This window comes from Notolepis coatsorum, assembly GCF_963971535.1.
Source record: "Notolepis coatsorum genome assembly, chromosome: 2".
Lineage (NCBI taxonomy): Eukaryota > Metazoa > Chordata > Actinopteri > Aulopiformes > Paralepididae > Notolepis > Notolepis coatsorum.
The window spans coordinates 58932820-58959162 of NC_140166.1; the positions used below are offsets into that span (position 1 = coordinate 58932820).

The window sequence follows — 26343 nt, forward strand, 5'->3', positions numbered from 1 at the left end:
GACGAGGCCTGGAGCAGGAGAGAGACCTCAGAGACGAGGCCTGGAGCAGAAGAGACCTCAGAGACGAGGCCTGGAGCAGGAGAGAGACCTCAGAGACGAGGCCTGGAGCAGGAGAGAGACCTCAGAGACGAGGCCTGGAGCAGGAGAGAGCTCAGAGACGAGGCCTGGAGCAGGAGAGAGAGCTCAGAGACGAGGCCTGGAGCAGGAGAGAGAGAGAGACGAGGCCTGGAGCAGGAGAGAGAGAGACGAGGCCTGGAGCAGGAGAGACCTCAGAGACGAGGCCTGGAGCAGAAGAGAGAGCTCAGAGACGAGGCCTGGAGCAGGAGAGAGAGAGAGACGAGGCCTGGAGCAGGAGAGAGAGCTCAGAGACGAGGCCTGGAGCAGGAGAGAGAGCTCAGAGACGAGGCCTGGAGCAGGAGAGAGAGAGAGACGAGGCCTGGAGCAGGAGAGAGAGCTCAGAGACGAGGCCTGGAGCAGGAGAGAGAGCTCAGAGACGAGGCCTGGAGCAGGAGAGAGAGCTCAGAGACGAGGCCTGGAGCAGGAGAGAGAGAGAGACGAGGCCTGGAGCAGAAGAGACCTCAGAGACAAGGCCTGGAGCAGGAGAGAGAGAGAGACGAGGCCTGGAGCAGGAGAGAGAGCTCAGAGACGAGGCCTGGAGCAGGAGAGAGAGCTCAGAGACGAGGCCTGGAGCAGGAGAGAGAGAGAGACGAGGCCTGGAGCAGGAGAGAGACCTCAGAGACGAGACCTGGAGCAGGAGAGAGAGACCTCAGAGACGAGGCCTGGAGCAGGAGAGAAAACCCCGCTCCTGTCCGACTGAATCTGGCCAAAGACCTGTGTTTTCTCAGGCCCCAGACACGGGTCACTCGTCTGGAGATTCATCTGATCAGCAATGCTGAAAAATGCCAAGCATCAAGCATCAAGCATCAAGCATCAAGCATCAAGCATCAAGCCCGGAGAACAATAGAACAGTGTTCTCAGGCTGAAAGAGAAGGACTTGATGCCGAGTGCTTTGCATGAGAAGGACAAGGCTGCCCGAGCACTAGAAACGGCAAACATTCAACTCCTCATTATTACCACCTACCTACCCAAACCGTTCACCGGCTCGTCCCTTATGGATGGAATCTCCTCCTCATCTATTGTACGTAAAACGTTCTCTCTACCGCCAAGGCTGTCGATGAAATGCTTCTCGACTTACTATAGGCTTAATATTCATCCTAGTCCACTTGAGACTTGTTTATTCAATATCGCAAAGGCAAGGACAGATATAAAAAGTCGATGTATATCTGTCAAAGGGAATTATGGAATAGCGTTGACAAAGAAGTAAAAATGTGTAGTTCGCTACATACTTTTAAGAAATTACTCAAATATAAGGCGATACATAAATATAAAACCTCATTATTATCCTAGTTATATGTTATCTATAACATAGCTGTGTTCAAATAGTGACAAAGGGAAAAAGAAAAAAGAAAAAGAAAAACATATAAAAAAAGAAAAAGTATAAAAAAATTTTTTTAATAAATAAATGTGTATACGTTTTGTACATAAAATTATGAAACGTTTGTATCCTTTGCTAAATGATATACTGAATTATGTTTCTTTTTTGTATTTTTTTTTTGTGTGTAAATAATGTAATGTAAAAAGGGTAGGCAATTATAAGCCTCGGCTTCAGCCTACACCTTTTCGGTCATTTAATTTTTTTTTTTTTTTTTTTTTTGAAGTTCTACTACTATGCTTTGTAAAAAAAAAATACCAAAATTAAATCATTCATTCATTCAGATGATCATTTAACTTCTCTAGTAACCTTTTTGTACGAGGCACTGTCCTGGTCACTAATGTCATGTCATCCATGTATGCCCTAATAGGGGAGAGTCCCTCCCTACCTACCACCCATCTGCACTGTGGTATCTATTAAACAGTTCCTTACTAGGTCGTTTGCTAGCCTCTGTGCCACTATACTAAAGAAAATTGTAGGTCTTCTACATTCAGGAGGGATATGGTCAGTAAAACTGGCTTAACAGTGAGTTTTGTATTTTGTCTGATCATTGAAGATATATTCAGGGAATACTAGCTGAGCACAAGCTCATTATCACTCAACATGCTCCAGTCCTGCCACACACAGACAGACACAAATACACAAACAGACAAAAAAGAAAAAGACAGAAAAAAAAAGAAAACACACACACACACACGCACAAACAAACACACACACACACACACACAATCTGGGAGCTGCAGTCTTTGATCTTGATCTTGATTTTGGTTGCTGGGAGACACGTAGGAAGCACAACGTTAGTCTCCATGGCTACTTCTGTCCTCAGCTCTGGATAACAGACCTGAGAGCTCTGAAATTAATGGAGTGAGACATACAATTGCAAAAGGAACTACTTTGCAAAGTTTAGGGTATTTGAAACATGTTGACATTTTAAAGTAGGCATGACATTCAGCGTATCTTTTTCCTGCTGACCTACACTGTAGCACTCAACACTTTGATGGACATTGTTGCTCAGCTGATAGAGTTGTGCCCTTCCTGATGACTTGTCGTACAGAACTTGTAAGTCGCTTTGGATAAAAGCGTCAGCTAAATGACTAAATGTGAATGTAAATGTAATAGAGATGTCCCTCTTCCTATGCCTTAAGCTCTTTAGGAATGTGAATCACTACCCACTTTCAAAACCACTCTAAAAGAGCACCTACGGGAGACTGCAATTCGAAACTGGCCCCTGTAAATGTCCAAACCCAACAATGTACAGTTTCCCCACCCCACCCCGCCTACCCAACCCCCCCCCCACCCCCCCACCCCACCCACCCAACCACCTCCAATGTACAGTTTCTTCCCCCTCAAATGTATATACTCTCTTTTTAGACTCCTTTTGTACACATAAACAGTACTGTATATTTGTAGATCTGGTATGTCATAAATGTCTAGATGTAACAGTACTGTCTACCTGTATGTCATGTATGTCATATATGGTATGGTGAATTGAAAATGGGGGACCTTGATGTAAACAAGACGAAAGTCTTTCTCTGGTCTGCATCCCCTTAACAATTGTGCGTATTGAGCCGTACTGTATTGTACCCATTCTGCAATCTGTTAATAACGTTTTCAATCAATCAGATGATCTTCTTCTACAACATTGACTGGAAGATTGACTGTTATCATACTGCCACCCAGAGGCTTTGATTTATTATTTTAAGAGGTTCCCGATCCCCATCACTCTTTCCACTAAGTGGCAGTAATGCAGAGCATTCAGTGTTCCAGCCACCACCGCCGAATCTCAAATGAGGAGGAAGCAGTGTTGCCTTCTGGGTAGAAGACGTTGCAGAGTTGTATGAATGTGCCTCTAAATGTCAGGGTAGCGGTGTAACCCCCCCCCCCCCCACCCCTCCTAATAGACAGTCTCCTCCCTATGGAGAAACCATGACACTCCCCTGACTAAAGGTTGTTTCAAACGAAAACGGCTGGATGTCATTTTGCCAAATCAGCAGCACGGCTGTGAGTGTGAGTCTTTCACCTTTTACACATCTAGCATGGATTGATTGTTTAGATCGCTAGCATGGCTAACAAATGCAAATACGTTGTAGTCCGCCCCGTTGCTCTGACCTGAACACCGGGGCCCGGTGTGCCCGTGCTCCCTTTAAAACGGTCTCGCAGCTCAGTTTCTGGGCGCTCTCCTCATGGGACGCTGTTAGTTTGGCTTGCTTTCGACTTCTGTTTGCATTCTACAAACATTACACCTATACACTTTACCCTGCATGCACTCACCTACACTACTGGGGGGCAACAGGGGCTCGGGAGGTAGATCAGTCGTCTGGTAATCGGAAGGTTCCCGGTTAGATTCCCGCTCCTCAAGGGCAGCGTGTCGAAGTGTCCCTGAGCGAGACACTTAACCCCTAACTGCTCCCGATGAGCAGGTTGGCACCTCGCATGGTCGCCTCCGCGGCCGTCGGTGTGTGAATGTGTGAGTGAACGGGTAAAAATGTGAGGAACAAAATTGTAAAGCGCTTTGGAGAAAAGCTGTTATATATAAATGCACCATTTACTGATGTCACTGACTTCACACACCACTGTTAGTTTAAGTTTGTTATAGTGATCTCTTTATGTTCTACGTTATTTGTTAATTGACTTTGGTTCTCTCTCTCTCTCTCTCTCTCTCTCTCTCTCTCTCTCTCTCTCTCTCTCTCTCTCTCTCTCTCTCTCTCTCTACCGGTTTGTCACACTCTCCTCGCTCTCTCTCTACCACGGCCGGACCACCACACCCGTACTTACGATGTACCACATGTTGGACCACTTGGGGTCGTTGAAGTGGATGAAGCTGGGGTCGCTCCTGGCCTCACTCCTGGCCTCACTCCTGGCCTCACTCCTGGCTTGGCGCTTCACTCTGGCTTTCACCAGCTGCTGCTCTGCCCAGGACACCTGCAGCGGGGAGGGAAGGGAACGGCAGGAGGTTAGGGTCAGGGTCAGTCCAGGCCACCTGGAGCAGGGAGGGGAGGGAACGGCAGGAGGTTAGGGTCAGGGTCAGCCCAGGCCACCTGGAGCAGGGAGGGGAGGGAACGGCAGGAGGTTAGGGTCAGGGTCAGTCCAGGCCACCTGGAGCAGGGAGGGGAGGGAACGGCAGGGGGTCAGGGTCAGCCCAGGCCGCGTGAATATTAAAGGCAACCAACTTGTGTTCAGACTTTCGTTCAGCGTTTCTCTGATTGGCCACACGGCCACGTGACCAGCGCTGGCGTTGCGCCGCCCGCGGCAAATTGTTTACATCAGCGTGAACGCTATTGTTTTTTTTTTTTTTTATCTCTTTTTCCCCCTCCATTTTCCTCCGATTTTTTCCCATCCCAATGTTAGTCGTTATGCCAATTCCCAATCCCTTCCTGGTCGCTGCGCACTTACCCCCCACAGTCAGATCATCTGGGAGAGTGGAGACTATCACGTGCTTCCTCCGACACACGTCCAGCCAATCAACCGCTTCTTTTCACCTGGCAGCGCGGTTCCTCCCTGAGAGGGTGTAACGTGTGGAAGGATCACACTATCCCCCTCAGGTCCTATCCGCGCTTAGCAGGTGCCCCGACCGAACTGTAGGAGTCGCTGTTTACAACGACCCGGACCCACCCCGCCAGCTTCTCCCACCCTCTAATACAGCCAATTGTATTAGTGTGAACGGCCAGCCAAGCTGGTGACAACTGTGCAGCGCAATCTCCGCTACGCCACCTAACCGCCCCTCGTGAACGCTATTGTATTCGCAAATATGAGAGCCAGCAATACGCATGAATGAATGAAAACTTTATTTAACAGATTGCAGAATGGGTACAATACAGTACGGCTCAATACATACAATTGTTAAGGGGATGCAGACCTGAAAAAGACGTTTGTCTTGTTTCCATCAGGGTCCCCCTGCTCCAGTTAACCTAATTTATACCGTAATGAATCATTAAAAAAAATATACCGTTAACTGGAATATGTTGTTTCTTTACACATATGTTGGGATTATGTAATTGGTTTGTCATGACAAAACAATAAAAATCGCTACTTTACATCAGGGTGAACGCTGTTAGTAATGCTGCCACCACCCACTTCAATGACAGAGCTCTCATATTTGCGAATGAGAGCTCTGTCATTGAAGGGCTTCTACAACGGAGCACGGCCGCTGCTGCTGGAGCTGAACCGAGTCAAGCCGGCGGCGGCGCACGGAAGCCGGGGACAAACCACCGCTTCGCCCCGCTGGCGCTTCAGCAGCCTCCACGGATGTAGTGACGAGTGAATCTGGTAGTTGGTTTATGACGTTAAAAACGCGAAATAACGCATAACGTTACAGCGTACAGTTCCACACTGATGTACAGTGACACCCAGAGTTTCTAGTTACAGTAGTGACGCGTGAATCGAGATCGCCCTAACAGTGTTTATTATTAAGAGTCAGATAGTCCTAGTGTTTATAGTCCTAACAGTGTTTATTACTAAGAGTCAGATAGTCCTAACAGTGTTTATTATTAAGAGTCAGATAGTCCTAGTGTTTATAGTCCTAACAGTGTTTATTAGTAAGAGTCAGATAGTCCTAACAGTGTTTATTATTAAGAGTCAGATAGTCCTAACAGTGTTTATTATTAAGAGTCCTAACAGTGTTTATTATTAACACTTTGCCTGCCACACACGAGAATACTCTGGTTTATTTATAGGTGGTTGAAAGCCACTCACGAGATTTCTCGGAATTATTATTATTATTTTTTTTTAGCGATCTGAAATCATATTGCATCACCCGAGCCTACCCGAGTATAGCCGAGCGGCGCCGGCGATCATTGTGGAAAAAAGCGCCCCCTGTCGTCTCCCAGATGACATAAGTGATTTTGGAATGGACTCAATGAAAATGAATGGGGGAAAAAATCCGGTACTCCACATTTTCCAGTCCACTGATGCAGCCGGGGTTACCACAGTTCATTCTGGATCCTCTGAGACCCGCGGATCATGGAGTACTACTGTATCGCGTTGGATCCATACACGTATCGATTTTTTCGAATGGTGATCAGGAATTGGAATATACCAGTTGGATACCATCTGATGTCAGGTAAGGACTCTATGTTATCAGTGTTAGGATAATCAGAGTAAGTTTGATGAAGTTATAAGCTGTTTTGTGAAATGTCTTCTTTCGGTTTCACTGTAAAAGTCAGAGAGGAAATGAACGGGGCAATTATCCGTGCGCGGCCGTAATGTGCTTGCGTGCACGTATAATATTGATCATCTAGCGTTTATTTGAAAACGATTCATAAAAAGGCCGACGAATATCAACGTTGTGGAATATTCCAGTAAAAGACGATTTTCATAGAATGCTCCAGAATGAGCTGTTTTTTATCTGAAAACGGGTGCTTTTCTAAATGCTCTAAAACGGAAACGACGCGATAAAAAAACAATCTGCCTTGACAGCACTGACTGGAAAATAGTCTTTGATAATGCGATGGGCAGATTAGACACATAGCCATAATTTAAAACATAGATTAGGCGATATTAACGTTAACATTGGCGCCGATGGTGGCATTCAGCCGGTAAAAAGGAAAACCAGGCGTGGCGCTCAAAGTGTTAAGAGTCCTAACAGTGTTTATTATTAATTAACGTCATAAACCAACTACCAGATTTATTTTGCACCAGGGAACTTGAAGGTTCCTGCCGCTCGCGGCAAAAGGGGGCGGGCTAGCGGCGTGGGGTCGTGGCCAATCAGAGAAAAGCTGAACACAAGTTGGTTGCCTTTAATATTCACGCGTCCAGGCCACCTGCAGCAGGGAGGGAAGGGAACGGCAGGGGGTCAGGGTCAGCCCAGTGGCGTCATTTCAGTAAAAGGCAAGGTATGGCGAGGGGGGGGTGGGGGGTGAAGGGGGTGTTTCCCCCCCTTGGTGTTTTTTTTTTGTCAAATCAGTTGTGCAATAGTAACTTTTGGTGAGTTGTTTCTATACAATTCACTTATATGACATTTAGGTATGACACAGGACTACACAAGCATTTTTAGTATAGAAATGTGTCAACAGACTAAAGCAGGGAACCACAATATTTTGCATACGAATTATGCAGAATGTAATATCATAACTGTCTATTACTTTTCTTGCAATTGAGCCAATTTTCCTTAGGTACGGTTTTGAGGTGTGTGTTCAACAGAATGTAGTATCAAAAACACGTTCACAAAAAGTATGGGTTACTGAATGCTGAACTGCACTGTTATAATCACTAAGCCATTGTAAGACCTTACCTGTGTCCCTGTATCACTTGTCTCTGCTGCCCTTTGATTAAAAAACGTCCCTATGTCCATTTTCCTTTTTTTTGGGCATATTTCAGTTAGTCACAGTAAAAGTCACCTAGTAAAAGTGAGATCATTGACAATATCAAAACATGCTAGGGCTGTACCGAATAGTTCGAAGCTTCGTTCATAATGTTGACATTCGAATTCTAAATCGAGTGCCATACCTTGCCATACCAAATTTACTCCCCTGGGTCAGCCCTATTTGTATTCACCTGCTTTCACCCGTTTCAGTGATTTACTGAAACGTAAGTCTCGAGAGCACATGAAAAGAAAGCGGTGAATTGCAGCTCATCCTTAAGTGGCCTTTCATCAGAAAGCCATATGCGTGGGGGACATGAAGACGGCAGCACAGCTTGTTTAGAAGACTCCCTCTAGAGATGACTGGAGATTAAAAACAGCGCTGAAGTTTTAAATCAAAGAAAAACGCTCGCGGGGATAAGTCCCCTTATTCAATTTAAAAGACGCAAACTTACTAGTTGCTATTAAAGAAAAAGAAAGTGTATACTTCATGCAGAAATGTGTGATACGCTAAAATCAACTCGGGGGGGGGGGGGGCATACTTGTTCTTGATGCTGATTTGTGACGTTTATTATATTATATTTAACGATCTATTATTCAATTATACATTTTCAGCGTTAGTAAACCTAACTGTTTCTTTCTGTCATTGCTTGTAATTGAAAACAATATAGCATTCATTCAAACCTTTATTTATTCTCGAAAAGGACAATTGAGGTCACCCTCGTTTTAAATGTCGTCGAGACTTTTACAGATAATAATATATCTGTACCGAGACACTGTGATTTAAAATATAGGGGTGCGCACTGCAGGGACATAGCAAAGCTGTGTATCTCTGTCCACATTGGGTTGGTTGTCTTATCTTCACCGCCAAGTGGAGTTATAGTAATGCCAGCGGTTTATTTTACCCTTACATCACTGGGGGTGACCCTCGCGGGAAAGGTGAAGAAATCATAAAGATTCTGTCTGTGTGTAAGTTATGTCCCGGGGCCGTGGTAGCGATGAAGGCTGGGTACAGCAAATCAGCCGTGGCCTGACACTCCGGTAGAATTGCTTTCTGCAGCACTGGGGGCCCCGGCCCTTCATTTAAACACTTTTAGAATGGCTTAGAGAGTGTGATGTGTCCAGGATGACTCTAACTCCATCGCCTGCATACATGTTCGTCACATATAAGGCACAGGTGCATTACAGTGAAATGCTTGGTTCTGTAAGAGATTGTGTTTCATACGGTAAAAAAAAAAAAGTACTGTACAAAATATACAATATGCAAAACTAAAGTAGAAAATAGAAATTGTTTTTAAAATTAGGTGTGTGTGTGTGTGTGTGTGTCCAACTAAACGGCAGAGGTGGATGAAACGGTCAGTCCCTACCTGCCCCCCCCCCTTCTCTCTCTCTCTCTCTCTCTCTCTCTCTCTCTCTCTCTCTCTCTACAAACTATTGATTAAATCACTTCCCAATGACACTAAAAACCTGTCCTTGGACTCTCAAATCCCCATTTTCGACATGCTTTTCTCAAATTCCAAAATGTAAATAAGTTACAGTTAAATAATATGTCATACCGCATAATATGTATGTATGTGATATATACACGGCAGCCAGGTGGAAGGGAATCCCAACCTGAGCAAAATGGCCACTGTGTGAATATGGTCGTTTTTCCTTTTCATCCATTCAAAGACCCAGAATTTATCACATTATCTGAATCACGCTCGACTCTTTCCATACTTTTCATACCTGCATTTTCACACGTGCCATTTGGTGTCCCGAATAGGGTTAAGGTTAGTTGTAATCAAACAGAATGCTTATTATTACTCACTATGAAGGGGAGGGTCACGGCCCGAGCACACGGCACGCGAATGAACACGGACGGACGGACGGACGGGCGGCTGCCGCTTCACTTCCGCTCCCATGTTAACGGACGCTATACTGTGCACACTGGCCGCAAGCGGAGCGCGCCTCGTAGGCGGCTCCCGGGCGGCAAGCTATCTTTTCCCGCTTCAATCGGATTCAAGGCGGCGCGGGAGGCGTGCGCCACGCGATTGATTGATTGATTGCTTGGAAATTGTATTAACAGATTGCAGAATGGGTACAATACAGTACAGCTCTCTCTTTTTCTCTCTTTATTCTCCCTGCCTTTCTTTCTTTCTCTCTTTCTCTCTCTCCAGTCTCTTTCTCCCCCTCTCTTTCTTTCTTTCTCGTTTTCAGAGAGAGAGAGAGAGAGAGAGAGAGAGAGCTGCTGCTGGTTCTATGGAGGGCTCCGTGCTGCAGCGCGCTCTGAAGTCGGACTCTGTGTGTCTGGCCAGGCGCGCGATCCTGCTAGGAACCCGTGCGTGAAATTCGTCCGCGTTCAATGTGCCCGAGCCGTTACGCACGAAACCCACCAGGCGCGGGACGCGGGCGTGAGGCGGGCGGGCGATCAGAGTTTCACTTTCGCTCCCATGTTAACAGGCGTCGCTGTTCACACCGGCCGCGCGCGGGCAGGCAGGCGACTCGCGGGCGGGAAGCGTATTTAATGGCGTTGGTTGGATTCAGAGGCGTGCCCCGCCACGTGCATTCTCACAGAAATACACTCAATATCTGCATTATTACCACACAACATATAGATGTTGTTCAACCAGCTAATGTGTCTGTATCTTTCCCAATACAAATAAACCATATTACTATACTTTTTCAGGAGTACAGTCACACTGATTTCATCATTCTAAAATTAATTCTAACATTCTAATTAATTATATAATAACTGGTTATACATGCAAAATGGACAATAGACCACTGGAACTGGAAATCTTTAAAAAAATCTTCAAACGGGGACTGACTTTGCATAATAGACTATAGGCATTACAGCTGTTCCAATGTACATGTGCCTTCCTCTGTGCACTTCCGCCCCCCGCTCTGAAGTCGGACTCGGTGTGGACGGCTGCATGCACGCTGTTCTTGTCATGTTTTTTGCTTTATTTTTCCTTTCTGTGAGGGACAGCTGTCTATTTCGTCTCCTGTGAGGGACAGCTGTCAATCACTGGCCTCTGTGGTTGATTGCCTCATGGGTCGGCAGGTGTGTGGGCTTGATTGCACCCGATTCAGTGCAGCTGTGCCTTTGGCAAAGCTGAGTCTATTTAAGTTTGGAGCTCGCAGTGTCAACTGCTTTTTCATTTGGTCCGGCTTATTATATTAAAGTGTAGTGCTGCCCTATTCAGCATTTAGCCTTCTTTGTAGCCATCCTTGTTTTGGGCTACTGGCTTATTTTACACTTTATTTTATAGAGGCTGAGCCCTCTCTTAATGAGTGTCGTCCTGTTTTTTGGACTTTACTTATTTTCTTAAATACTCACTTTGAGGCTTCCACCTGTAAAGTTTGTTTTTTGTTGTTTATTTTCCTCCTTCTCCTTGAAAATGGGGGACCCTGATGTAAACAAGACGAAAGTCTTTCTCTGGTCTGCATCCCCTCAACATTTGTATGTGTTGAGCTGTACTGTACCCATTCTGCAATCTGTTAATAAACTTTTCAATCAATCAATCAATCAATCAACACATTCCCGGCTGCGTGAATACTTTGGGCAACCAACATGTCCTTCCGCGTTTCTCTGATTGGCCAGCGTTGGCCAGCGCTCTCCTTCGTGAATACCAGCGCTCTACGCTCGTTCACGCCCTCATGAGGCTCCCCCAGGTTAATACACGCTTGACGGCACTCACACGCCAAGCGAGGCTAATCGCGGAAATGTAATGTTATGTTCGAATCCGTAGAATACATATTTATCAAAACAACATATTTATCAAAACAACTACCAGATTCACTCATAACGTTATTTCGCCAACACAGCCCAGCTGTCAGAAACTGTACATTGTAACGTTATATAACATAATGTTATATAATGTTATTTCACGTTTTATTCATAATGTTATTTCGCGTGACAACACAGCCCTGTCAGAAAGTTTACATTGAGGGGGTTTGAATCACTGTACATTGAGGGGGTTTGAATCACTGTTTACACTCCCCACTTGCATGTTCTACATTATAGAACCTCATCTCATGCACCGGTTTGAATCAAAGCCCTATCGAACGTACTCCAGCTCTACTGTCTTTAACTATAAATGTTTACACTCCCCACTTACTGTACCATGTTCGTTCAAGAGTGGATATATGTTGCAGAACATGCCTGTTAATTACCTTTTAAATATCTGTTATGTGGTTAGGGTATGTATGTTTTTTAAATAAATGCCCAGTCTTGTAAATAATAATAACAATAATTGCGTTGTGAAACCTGTGGTGCTCAAGTGCAACATCCCTATATACTATATACTCATGTACCATGTTCTACAGTAAGTGGGGAGTGTAAACATTTATAGTTAAAGACAGTAGAGCTTGAGTACGTTCGATAGGGCTTTGATTCAAACCGGTGCATGAGATGAGGTTCTATATGTAGAACATGGTACAGTAAGTGGGGAGTGTAAACAGTGATTCAAACCCCCTCAATGTACAGTTTCTGACAGCTGGGCTGTGTTGTCACGCGAAATAACGTTATGAATAAAACGCGAAATAACATTATATAACGTTATGTTATATAAAGTTACAATGTACAGTTTCTGACAGCTGGGCTGTGTTGGCGAAATAACGTTATGAGTGAATCTGGTAGTTGTTTTGATAAATATGTTGTTTTGATAAATATGGATTCTACAGATTCGAACATAACATTACATTTCCGCGATTAGCCTCGCTTGGCGTTTGAGTGCTGTCAAAAAGAAAATGCGCATGCGCGCGTTACCGGCGTAGGGGGTAAATGAGCGTAGAGGGATGGCTGATCGCGCGCCAATCAGAGAAACGCGGAAGGACATGTTGGTTGCCCAAAGTATTCACGCTTCCCGGCCAGCCATTAGATGGGCCCCACTCTAGGAAGGCCACCTTTCCATTACAAACGTTCACTGTGCATCACGTTGTTTGTAGAGCTAAATCTATATTTTATATTATAGCTATAGATCCAATGTCATTGTCAATTGACAGTATGAACCTTCCGTTCAATATGCCATAAAGAAATGTTTTTTTCATCAATACGTTCCCGTTTTATACCGTGGTGAATATGAGTGTTATATCGGAATGATCTGGGATAATTCCTGCAAAGCTATTTATAAGGCGCTAAGCTAATAACGTTAAATCGATTGGCGTTTCGTCCCTACACTGTCACGCTCCCAGATCAGCTCATGTCTGGGAGAAAGAATGCCCCAGGCAGAGAGTTGACAGCTGTGTCATACCGCCATCTAGCGGTCACCTGCAGACAATGCAGTCAACACTGACCTTGCTTGCTCAAATCAATAACATTCTACTGTGGCAATTAGTGTCTTTATTACAAGTGTTTAGGTGTGTTCTGTGTTAGCATTCTTATTCTGTGTTTTTGTATTTAGCCTAGTCCTTGTCCCTTGATTGTTGTATTGCATTAGTTCTAGTGCCTTCTTCCCCCAGCTGTTTATCATTTGTAATCATTGTAATTAGTCTGAGTATATTAGTGTGTCCTGTTCCCACTTCCTGTGTGGCGCCATACCTCTGTGTTCCCCGTTCCTGTTTGTACCTTGCTGTCGTCTGCCGTGCCCTGCTGTTGTATTGAGTCTCAGTGAGTTATATCTGTTTTGTCATCTTTGTTTTTCGTGTCTCAGTCCGTGTTTGTAGTTAGCACCAGCGCCGCAGTGCCTTTTGTTTTGTATTGTATATATCCCTGCCTTGCTCCTGCCTTGAGTTCTGATATTAAAAGAACACCGTTGAGAAGAGCAACCGCCATATCCTTTATCCTGTCAAACCGCATATTGGGTTCTTCTGTCATGCCGAATCGTAACATACACAAGCTAGAGTTAAAAATCCAAATGCATATGATCGGTATTATGTTTGTTTCTGATTATTGATTTCCAATAACGGCATTCGTCATTATCACAACATAGGCTGAGCAGGGGGATGGCTATGAAATCCTTGCATGATCAAGCTGAAATTTACGTCAAATTGCTCTTACCTGTGGCCGGTTGGATTCCAAAGAGAATTTTCCAGTTATTTGATCGCCATCTGGTAGATGATATGTCCATTGGCTGATGCCATATTCCTTTACTGCATAATGAATTTGGTGTCCCAAAAAGTATTCCATGCGATCTGGTGAAGCCGATCGCTTTAGGCTAACAGAAAAGTCCGCCCGGAACGTAAACAGTAACACCAAGTCTGCAACAAGGATTACTGCATTCTCGAGACAGCGCCAATACCAGGATCTGGCCAGTACTGCACTTTCGGAGTCCCAATATGCCTTTTCCAGCCAAAATACAGCTCTGTGACATTGAATAGGATATTAAAATCGAATAAAAGAAAAAACTAGTTAAAAGCGTATATATACGCGATTGACCGCCAAGCGCTGGCTCCCAATCACGTATACGTGATTGGCCGGGAATGTGTTAATGTCTGCATAAGCAGTTTAGTGGTTATTCATACACGGATAACTTAGATAGTCCCTATTATCTGCTTGTGACCCACACACACACGCAGCCCTTACAGCACAAAACCCGCAAGTTTTAATCAAACCGAATGCTTATTGCTCACTAGGAGGGGGAGGCTTAAGGTTAGGGGTAGGGTTATTTGTAATCAAACATAATGCTTATTGCTCACTAGGGTGGTTAGGGTTAAGGTTAGGAGGTTAGGAGGAGACGGGCAATACGATCCAGTATGTGGAGAAGATTCTCTCTCAAGGACTCAGTCTGGAGGGCAGCGATTTTTAAATGGAACGTGTGCGTCGCTCTCTCTGCCCCGTGCCCAAGCCGAACGACCCGCCCAGAACCATAACGATATGATTCCTACGTTCATCGGCTCGAGACTATAGGTGCTACAGGTGGCCGAGGAGAAACATGGAATCAAGTCTGCACAAATTATGTTTCTGGCAATAAAAAATAAATTACCAAGAAGCAACATTCAAGAAATGTTCATGGCTAGAGAGAGTGTTTATAATTTTAGAGGGACATTAGCTTTAAAACAACCTGCGGTACGTACAACTCTTAAAAGTATGTGCATTGCAGTTTGTGGGACTCTGGAATGGTCTGGAGGTGAGTATAAAATTAAGCAATAATATCAATCAATTTAAAGGTAGCTATAAACAAGCACTTATGGACACATAAGAGAGAGGAGCTTGAGCAGTAATGTGACTGCCTAATACATATTTTCTCTCATTTGGATATTTGGATATATAAAAAACTGTACTTTTATTTTATTTTTCATTATTTGTTATATTTTAATTTGTATTAAATTATAATGTCAAATATTGTAAGGAAGGGGCAGGGCTTGATACGTTTCTTATTTTTTACGTCCCCCTGTTCCTTCTCGAACACTTATTGTATGGAAATAGTCTTTGACTATTTACCTTTTTGTTTTTTAAACTTGTTTTATGTTTCTATGTTCGAGACAAATAAAAATCAAATCAAGTGGGAGGACTGCAAACTGTCTTTCTTCGAGGATCTGGCGAGAGAGCTAGCGGAGAAAAGGAAGGCATTCAGCCCGGTGAAGAGATGTCTGTACGAGCTTAATGTGAGGCTCAGGCTGCTGCACCCTGCAACGCATGGCGCTGATTATAGCATTTATTCAGGAGTTAATAAAGGACGAGCAATGAAAGGTTGAAAAGGTTGGATCTAGGGAATGTTGAGTAATAGAAATGAGGTGATGATTCTCATCAATACAAATCAAAGCTTTGTTATGCTAATGATACATAGTGACAGGGAAGGTTGTCTTATGTGTATTGAAGCCTTGACCAATGGAGTCTGAACTGTACTATGCAATATATATACTTCAATCTTAGTGCCGCGGATATAAGAAAGAGGTCAAGTCAAGTCAAGTCAAGTCAAGAGTTTTAATTGTCACGGCATACAGGTATACAATGAAATGCGGCTGGTCTTGCCCGCGACGATGTGCAATACAGTGGTACAACATATAATAGAATCCAATAAAACAGTGCAATAAACAGGTACATGGTGTGCCATCTCGGTATCTGTACATTAGTATTTACAGAGCATATAGGACATGCTAGGTAGCTTTTATAGTGCAATACACTGTTCCTGATGTTATACTACTTTAAGTGGCCTTTCCTCTGGCCATAAGTGTGCGTGTGTGCGGCATGAGTGTTAAAGTGGCTGCTAGTGTGTGAGCGTGCTCAGCGTGCATGTCGTGTATGTGCTTGTGTGTGGATAGTTCAGTTTCTGTCTGAGTCAATGTTGATGGTTTTGTTGAACATTTGTATTTCACAGGAGATAAACTGTATTCAAAGAAAGCTATTAAAATAGTCTTTGAATCTAAATATACTTTTTTTGTGTTGATTTTTACATTAATTCCATGATTTTACTCAAGTAAATATCTGTTACAAGCTTCGGTCTTATGTAGAAAAATGCTATTTACAGAAAATTGTGAGATTAATTAGTTAAATTTTTTTTATCTATTGACGGCACTAATATATATATATATATTAGTGCTGTCAATCGATTAAAATATTTTATCTGATTAGGGGGGGCAGGTGGCGCACGGAGATTACGTTCGTCACCAACACCGGGAGACACTGGATTCGCCTGTTCGAATCCAGCTCCCGGCGTTGCTATCAGCTTGGCTGGCCTCTCACACTGATACAATTGGCTGTATCAGAGGGTGGGAAAGCTGAAGGGTGGGTCCTGGGCGTTGTGGACAGCGACCCCTACAGTTCGGTCGGGGCGCCTGCTCAGCAAGGGTTGGAACTAAGGAGAGATAGTGTGGCCTCCCACACGCTACACTCTCCCCGGTGAGAACCTGCGCAGCCAGGTTGGCCTGCCGGCAGGCTGCACATGCGTCGGAGGAAAGCATGTGACAGTCTCCGGTCTCCCGGACCAACAGTAGGGGAAAGTATGCAACAACCAGGAAGGGTGGGATGGGAAAAAAAAGAGGAAAAAAAAAAAATATATATATATATATATATATATTTATTTAATCTGATTAATCGCATGATTGTCCAGTTAACTCACTATTATTCGCAAATTAATCATACATTTTTTATCTACCTCTTATCACGCAACGACCCGCCGGCGTTTTTAGGACGATTTGCCCACCGGCACTTTGGCGACCCCTAGTGGCTCGGGTGTGCATTACATTCACCCACACAAGGGCTGAGGACTCACCCCCCCCCCCCTCTCTCTCTCGCTCTCTCTCTCTCTCTCTCTCTCTCTCTCTCTCTCTCTCTCTCTCTCTCTCTCTCCAGCTCTCTCTCTCTCTCCCAGCTCTCTCTCTCTCCCAGCTCTCTTTCTCTCTTGCCCCTTCCTCATCTCTCTCACCCCCCCCCCCCCTCTCTCTCTCTCTCCATCACACACACACACACACACACACACACACACACGCACACACACACACACTTTGAGTCAGAAACAAACATAGTATCAATGAGAGTATCAATAATATTTGTTTTTTAATATATACTTTAAAAAGAAATTGTGGCGTTAATAGAATTGTGTGTTAACGCGTTAATACCAAGTTTCAAGTTTTCAAGTTTCTTTAATAGTTGTCATACAGAAGTACAGAATACTTTTATACAAAATGCTTCTTACTGTTGCGCTCCAGAGACTGTGCAAGACAAGATAAGTATGAAATAAAATAACATAGTAAAATTAGAAGTAAAAAAAAAATGAGGTCACAGTGTTCAGTTTAGACATATGTACAATGTTCGATGCAGAATAGACGTAGTTACCATACAATATACAATACTGTGCAGTGTACTAATATACAATACTATATAGTGCAAGGCAGAAATGGAGAAATGGGATGAGGTACAATTTAGGTGCAATTTACAGTAAGGTGTACGAGTTGTAGTGCAAATCCTTTACCAATAAATATAAAGTGTAATGTGTGTTTAGGTGATCTAAAGTGTGGAGAGTGGGTGCTGCTGCAGTGTGTTGTTTGTTTAAGTGAGTGTGTGCGTGTGGGTGTGTGTGCTGTGTGCATTTGATGGTTGTTGCATAGTGATTATTGTTCGTTTAGCAGCCTGATGGCCTGGGGATAGAAGCTTCTTCTGAGTCTTTAGACCGTGTTAACTTTTATATATATATGCACTTAACATGCACTTAACAATGAGCCTTATTTCTTTCATGAAATTAATAGAGTAGTAGGAAACATGGAGGGTCAAGTTATACTGGCAGGGGATTTCAATCAGGTTATGGACGGGATTATTGATAAGAGCAAGCCCAGTGGTGAATCTTCAAGATTTGGCCCAATCCATAAATGTGCGAATTGGCTATAATAAAGTAATTTATAGGCCTGCTATTCTATATTCTATAATAATATTTCAAATTGCATTGGTCCGGATGGGAGAATTCAGTACTGTATCTACAAAACATTCTGTTTAATCATCTTCCCTTTATTCATTTCCTTAGATTTCTTGTACACGTGATCTCAAGAAGGTGCTGAACGAGCTCAGTGGCAGTTTTCCATGTCTGGTCATTTTTAGCATGGTGTTATTCACTGTCAAAGATGCAAAGAAAAATCATAATTCATATTCTCCTTTGTTTCATCACAATTTAAGCAAGCCTAGTAATAGACACAATATTTCTGACACTGGGAATACATTCACTGAGGTCCATAGATCCCTAGATACCAAGAACAAATGGACCTTGTAGAAGTGGAGCAATCTTCCATTTACTTAGGTATGTATTTTAGGCGGATTTTCAGAAAATAGGGCTCCGGGCTTAACACTTTGATTGCCCAACCCGAGTTTTCTCGGGTTTACCCCCCGCGAGTTGAAGGCCCATCACGAGATTTTTTTTTATTTTTTTATTATTATTACCGATCTGAATTCATATTTCATCAACCGAGTCTACCGTTGGAAATTCAGCCACTCCAGGCGCTCAGATGTGAAAAAAGCGCCCCCTATCATCTCCCAGATGGTAATTCACCCTTTTGGATTGAACTCAATGAAAATGAATGAGAAAAAAAATCCCTGACTCCACATTTTACTTCTCACTCACGCAGCTGGTGTCGACCAGTTTCACTCTGGAGCCTCAGAGCAGCTGGGATTATGTGTTTTTACAGTATACACAGTGAATCAATAAAAGGATTGATTTTTTCGAATGCCGATCAGGAATTGGAATAATCCATTTGGATACCATCTGATCTCAGGTAAGGAATCTATGTTACCAGGCTTAGGATAATCAGATCCGTTTTCACGGAGATAATTATAAGCTTTTATGTGATTATGTGATATGGCTGTTTGGCTGTGCGAGCGGTCAGTAACTAGGAGAATCGATTTTCAGCTCGCGGCACGAGCATGCATGCGCACACATATACTATCGATAATCTAGCGTTTATTTGAAAACGATTCATAAATAGGCCGAAAAATTTCAACATTCTAGAATATTCCAGTAAAGGGCGATTATCATGGAATGTCTTCTTTTTTCCGTGAAATCGAGTGCTTTTCAAAATGCTAGAAAACGGAAATGAAGCGATAAATACGACAATGTTGACTGGAAAATGAGTCTTTGATAAGCAACGGGCAGATTAGACACATAATTTAAAACATAGATTAGGCGATATTAACGCTAACATTGAAGTGGTGCTGGGCATTCAAGGGGGTAAAAAGGAATTAAGCTTGGGCAGTGAAAGTGTTAAGAGGTTAATGACCTCAAGCCCCGGTGCATTTTCTTTACTGTTTACCAGTCATTTTGTCCTTGATACTGCATGGGAAAATTGTGTTTAGTTAACGTTCCAATTTTTAACAGTCAAACTGTTAACCCTAAATGATCGTATGTTGCAGGGAACTCACTGACACCGGTAATGTCGGGGGCCTGATCTGCGACGCTAAGCAAACATTCAAAGTCCCCCTGCATTATCGGAGAAAGCAATGTATATATTAGGAGGCTTTGTTCACGGGACCGCAGCTAAATTAACCAGGGATGGCACGATACCACTTTGTCATACGACCCACAGACGAAGCTAGGATCGATCTATTAATGGTCCATTAATTTCCCTACAGCTGCAGCAAAGACTGAAGACTCGGAAAAAACATCCCCCGTGAGAAGGTCTGTTGTTGCAGCAGTAGACGGATGTGTGAGTCAGTGATGAGGAGACAGCACTGCTTGCTTTGAGTAAACACTCCTCAGTGAAGTACAATAATAATGTTAGGAGACACAGTCTGTAATAATAATAATAATAATAATAATAATAATAATAATAATAATAAATTAATTTTATATAGCGCCTTACATTAGGAATCTCAAAGCGCTCAAATACTGTGTGGTAGTGGTGGGGGGAAATATTGATACAGTATAGTAACGCGATACTTTGCGTGGCGATACTGTATTGATACAAGGACACCAAGTATCGCTATTTTATTATGCAAATTATGATTTTGCATTGTTCATTTCAATACCTGCAATAGTACAGTAGTCCACACATCCACACACACACACACACACACACACACACACACACACACACACACACACACACACACACACACACACACACACACACACACACACACACACACACGTGTGCGTTCAGTTAAGTTGGAATATGACTGTAATACAAACAGTTCAGTTTGTCCGGTACATGCAACACAGATTACAGTGTTGACATCTGTCTGCTTGAGAAAATACCATTTGCCGCAATAAGAATGATTGAAGTGAGATGAACAGACTGAACTTTATTTTATTAGATAAAACATGTTGACAAAGTTTTACTTTGCAGTTGAAAAAAGGTAACACGTCGCAATATATCGCAATATTAATATCGCAATACTCAGCATATCGCAATATATTTTTTATATTTTTATCAATTCTGAGTGTTTCCTTTCAAAGGAGGCCAGACTTGTGAATCTGCTACAAATGGTTCCAGAATAACGTCCAATTTACATTCAGTATGCAATAGACAGGCGTTTTATGCAACATTTGCAGGACTGTTAAGAGGTTAAATCGTGCAGAAAGACCTCTTTAAATGTCGTCCTAACTAAACTAATGTCTCTTGCCAGGGATGTGCTGATAATTTCTCAAGAAATCACTCTTTAAAGTTAATAGTAGGTAACCTCTTATGATTAACATTCTGTCTGACAAATCATTAAACGGTTGTCACCGATGAGTGAGGGAGTTTCAGTAAACCCCAGGAAACACCTTAGCTCCAATACTGAGGAATGGGTAGGCGTTGCAAAAAAAAAATATGTTTTGCTTTATACTTTCTGAAAGTATAAAGTACAATGATTGCAACTTTATACTTTATATTTTAAGAATATCATTATTCATTATTTTCTGACAACAATTTGTAACATTTTCAATTGCCCGAGTGGGCAAGGCTACCCATCTGCCTGAATACTTTGGGCAGCCGAAGAGTGTTTCCGCGTCTCTGATTGGCCCAGGTCATTTCTGGTCATGTGACATGTACGCTCAATCGTGGGACCGTAAGTTTCTACACTGGTTAGGCTTAGGCGCTCGTTCGAAGTCGGTTAAGGTTAGAGTTTGTCTTAGAGCGTGGCGATAGAACGCCAGGTAGTTTGCAGGCTGTTAGACCCGGAAATAGGCGCAGAACTTGCTGTCCCACGATTGGTGCACATGTCACATGACCTGGCCAATCAGAGCGCAAAACTCGAACGCGGAAGCACTCTTCGGCGGCCCAAAGTATTCACGCTACCCATCTAGGTAATGTCAGCTATGTGTACACCTATAGGCCTACTATGAAAATATGTTGTTAGGCTATATTTCAGAACTTATCTCCGCTCCACTGCATGTCCGTCAGTGTTGGAACCGCTGTCTGACGGCTGTGCGCAATATACCTGAAGACCACTAGCTTTATCAACTTATAATACGCATTTCACGCGGGCATTTCCTGAATTACAAGATGATTGAGAGGCCAAATGGTCAATAGCAAACATTAAATACTGTATCTACAAACATAAGACTGTTCTGACAGCACAATATTGATGTAAATAATAAAAGATTTGCAGCTTTTCTTTTTTTTAATGCATAGGTATTTCAACTGCAAGACGAGGTTCACTTGAACATTGCCATGTTGTAAAGTGTTGCCAGAGAGCTGATTACCGGAGTCTAGATGAGGCTTGGTGTCATACCTCCCCTCATGCGTTCAATATTGATTTCAATGGACAATGGTGAAATTGTATTCAAATAAAATACTTCATCATTGACCGATTTCAATACTGTTCGGGAATTCGGGTTCTTAGCCTACTGTCAGCCTATGTGCAAGGTTTCATCCAAATCGGATCAGAACTGTAGGAGTTACGACTCATATATTCAGACAGACAGACGCACACACACACAAACACACACACCCATGGACAGGTGTGATTCCAATAACCCCTTGCCAGCGCTGTGCATGCACTGGTGTAACAATTATTTTCAGCAAATCTCTTAATTACATTAATAACATGCTGTCAGAACAGTATTATGTTTGTAGGTGAAGTATTTCATGTCTGCTGTTGGCCATTTTAACCATTGTCACCTTGTTTAACAACCAGCAAAAGCCCAAGAGAAAGATGTATGTATTGTAGTTGAAATCAAATTAATCCATGCATGAAAATAGCGAATCTCTTAGTTACAACAAGATTATGCTAGCAAGGCAGTGCTATGTTTATATGTGATGTATTAACAATGATTGACTTTCGCAAAACAAGACAAGTCTTTAGTTGTGGGAGAAAGACAGACAGTTCTTTGTTTTCAATGGCTCCTTGCTGCCCTCTAGTGGGTAGCAAAGCATCGCGGCTTAAAGCATTGCTCAGGCCTCCGGAAAATCGAGGACGTTTGTTGACAACCCACGAAAACGAACACCCCCGTCGCGTTCCTCGTCGAAAAGTACGCACAACGTACAAAACCATAATGCCGATCAAAGGCTAGGAAATATTTGTTATTATCTTTTTCTTTTCTTTTTTTTGTATCCAGGTGGAACCCGCTGGTGCCTCTGGGAGTCTCTGGCAAACCTTTGTGGTACTTGCTTGAAAAGTGATGCAGAGTGTTTCTGCTGGACATGTAAACTCACTTGTTTTTTTATTGCCTACAAACCATTGCATGGAGGGAAGAAAAGACGTATCTTGTTCAACTAAGACTCAAGCCTGCCCTCTTTTCTTGATCCTCCTACCATCGTTTTTATTTTTTTCGTCCAAGGGAAGCGTCGGTCGTGATTGGAGGATCAAGAATTGAGGGCCTGGGCTTGAGATAGGTCAATTGACCAATTAATGGACTAAAGAGGGGTTAGTTAGTTAGTTAGTTAGTTAGTTAGTTAGTTAGTTAGTTAGTTAGTTAGTTAGTTAGTTAGTTAGTTAGTTCGTTCGTTCGTTCGTTAGTTAGAGGACGACTACCGAGGGACTCACAAGCAAGATCCAGGTGTTTGTCAACAAATGCCTGCGCTACATCCTCAAGCTGTGGTGGCCCATCAACACCACACATGAAGAGCTGTGGAGGATAACCAACCAGAGCAGCATAGCCATCAAAAGGAGAAAGTGGAGCTGGATAGGGCATCATACCCTTAGGAAGGACTCCAACAACATCACTAGACAGGCCTTGGACTACAACCCGCAGGGGAAGAGCAAGCATAGCAAACCTGAAGCCTGCTTCTTTCCGATCCAAACTGGGCCAGTGCTCCCTTACTTTCTCTGGAGCCCAGGATTGGAACAAGCTGCCTATCCCCATCAAGCAGAGCTCGAGCCTCCACAGCTTCGAGAGAAGTGTCAGGAAGTGGCTCATGGACAGAATAGAGGAATAGCCCCCTATAGTTTTAATGGGTTTCCAATCAGTTTTTAGTTATTGTGGGGTATAAAATGTTAGCGATAGGTTAGTCTTCTAATGTTTTAAATGTATGTGTTTTGTGTTATTGTCGTGTTTTTGTTGTGGCCCAACAGCCCTGGGACCATGACGGAAATAAGGGTTTTACTCTTTCTCATGTTATCCATTGGATCCTTGTTGTGTGTTTTTAATCCATCAATAAAATAAAATAAAATCAAACCCGCAGCCGGGGAAGAGGAAAGCCGGTAGGCCGAGAAACACCTGGAGACGTTCCACACTCCAAGACCTATAGAGAACATCGGAGTGAGCTGGCAAGAAGCAAAGGCCCAGAAGAGAGTGAGATGGAGAGCTCTGGTGGACGCCCTATGCCCCCCAGCGGGGGTAAAGAGGATTAAGTCAAGTAAGTCAGTTAGTTAGAGGGTCTTAGAAGACTCACCTTGGGGTCCATGTGGATGAAGCTGTGCGCGCCCCGGGAGGAGAAGGCCGCTCTGCGCACCACTCTGCTGTGGTGGAAATGGTAGTGGTGGTCCAAGCTTCCTATCTGACCAAACACAGCAGACACACTCAAGGTGAGAGACGCAAGAACACTGTCAAACATTTCTGTGCATATAATGAGTGATTTATTTATTTATTTATTTAGGACATTTATTATTGCTCACAATGCATTATCTCTCATAATCACTTCATCTCTCTCTCTCTAGTTTTATCTTCATCTCTCTAGTTGTATCTTCATCTCCATCTAGTTTTATCTGCATCTATCTAGTTTTATAAGATAAGATAAGATAAGATAAGACTCAAAGCATGATCATGTACCAGTAGGCTACTAAAATGTATTAACATTACCATGACAACCATCACTATTGATACATGTGGTAAAATCACAAAAGATATATTGTAAAATATTGTCATTAACCATTTCACTACCACACTACACAGAAGGTTAACCCTTTCACTGCCACACTGCAGGTTGTGGAATGGTTAACCCTTTGTCGTGTGACAGTGAAAGTGAAAGGGTTAACATTCTGTAGTGTTGCGGTGAAAGGGTTAACCTTCTGTATTGTCGCAGTGAAAGGGTTAACCTCCTGTATTGTCGCAGTGAAAGGGTTAACCTCCTGTATTGTCGCAGTGAAAGGGTTAACCTCCTGTATTGTCGCAGTGAAAGGGTTCTGTTTCGTATTAGCTCTCGCTCGGCGTCACTCTCTGCACTGTCCTCGCACACGTGTACACGCACTGAATAAAGACCACAATGTACCTTTAATCCCAATATTTGTCTGACCACACCCCTATCAGCTTACCCATATAAGCAGGGGTGGGGCCACCCACTCGCCTCCTTCTCGCTTTCACCACAAGGAAGAAGTGCCTCGGTAGATCCCCACACTTGACGTAATGGAAGAAGAAGTAGGAGAAGAGTTGGGAAACAAGGATACGTTGACATCATATCTTTATTTTCTCTCTCACTATTTTCGAGAAAATACGGCGATATTGTCTTCGTACTGGAGTGTCTGGAAGATGATGATCATTCTAAAAATCCTCCACCGGTTTTCGTATTGGGAGTTCGTGCCGCTACATGCTTTTCCAACTGCAGTCCTTGCTGTGTGCTGGTTGCGGTAAAGGCACAGCTGGGCTGTAGGACGCGCCGCTGTTGTGAGAAGCGGTGGGTTCCTGGTTTTGGTGAGTTATGTTTTGCTGGCAGGCTCCACTTGTCTGTTAGTGCTATGGGGGCTAATTGACAATGTTTATGAAAACCGGCCCCAGGCTAGGGTCCTTTGTTCAGCCTCTTAGGCGACAGAAGACCTTGGTCTGAAGCCCATTTAGTTTTAACTAGTGGGCCGCGACCATTAACACTGGTGATCCCTGTGTTTTCTGGACGAGTGGTTATCTCTCTGTCACCGTGTAGCCCCTTCTTTCATATCCAAATGAGAGTATTCCTTCACGAGGAGATATGGGCATGGATGTTCGATAGCGGAAGATCTATGTTCAAGTCAGCTACACAGACCAGTTTGGGTATTGTGCTGGCTCCGTCGGGTGTTGGTAAAATCACTGTTGTAAAGCTGTGTTGACATCTTGTTTCTCTTTTCTCTTAAAAAGTGAGGAGGGTTTCAGAACGGCGGCCTGTCTGGGTGAGTGTTATATCATTGTGTACAAGTTCAGGTGATAGCTGCTTAGCTTACGGTTAGCCAGTCAGCTGTTAGCTGCGGCGTTAGCCTGCTGGGATCACTGCGTGGCCTACATAGGTTGGGCCTACTGTTAGCCAGTCAGCTGTTAGCTGCGGCGCTAGCCTGCTGTGATCACTAGGAAACGTTAGCTTGCTGCTATCAGCCAAGACCCAGCGCGGGGTAGCTCCGGCTCCTCGCGCACCGCCGCGAGCTCCCCTCTGGTCGCGTGCGCCGTTCGCTCGGCGTCTCGCGAGCAGGGGCAGTAGCGACCGACGGTTGGGGCGGCCGTTAGCTTAATGCTACTCTGTTGAACGTGCTTTGATTATAACATGTTTTACACTCTTGACTACGATGTCATCTTTGACAGGGGATGTTCGTCGACCCTGCCCTGAGCCAGGACGGCAAAGCCTGCGTCAACAAGGGGGCCGTAGCGTCGGGTTGGAGCGGCGACGCTGCCCAGATCGAACGACACAGGACGGCTGTGTTTTCTACGGTGTCTTGAGATGCACTTCGCTGATCTACGTTCCGGGTAGGACAAGGTTTGGCCAGACCTTATAACACGTCTTCTGGCTTTACCTTTCTAAATGTTTTGTGAATAACGATGTTTTCCCAAAACGTGTGTTGCTGCAATACATTTAGGATACGACGCGAGTTATGTGTGAATTGTCT

General features: G+C 43.7%; 1 protein-coding gene across 1 annotated transcript in view; it reads right to left on the reverse strand.

Annotated features, from left to right (window-relative positions):
- pcsk6 (proprotein convertase subtilisin/kexin type 6) overlaps nucleotides 1–24116 on the reverse strand; it is a gene marked incomplete at its 5' end in the record, with an annotated part of 408343 nt that extends 384227 nt beyond the window's left edge. Inside the window, 2 exon segments of the mRNA XM_084308170.1 lie at nucleotides 4268–4414; nucleotides 23955–24116. Of these exon segments, the coding sequence (XP_084164296.1) occupies nucleotides 4268–4414; nucleotides 23955–24116 (309 nt within the window).
- Nucleotides 24117–26343: the final 2227 nt, after the last annotated feature.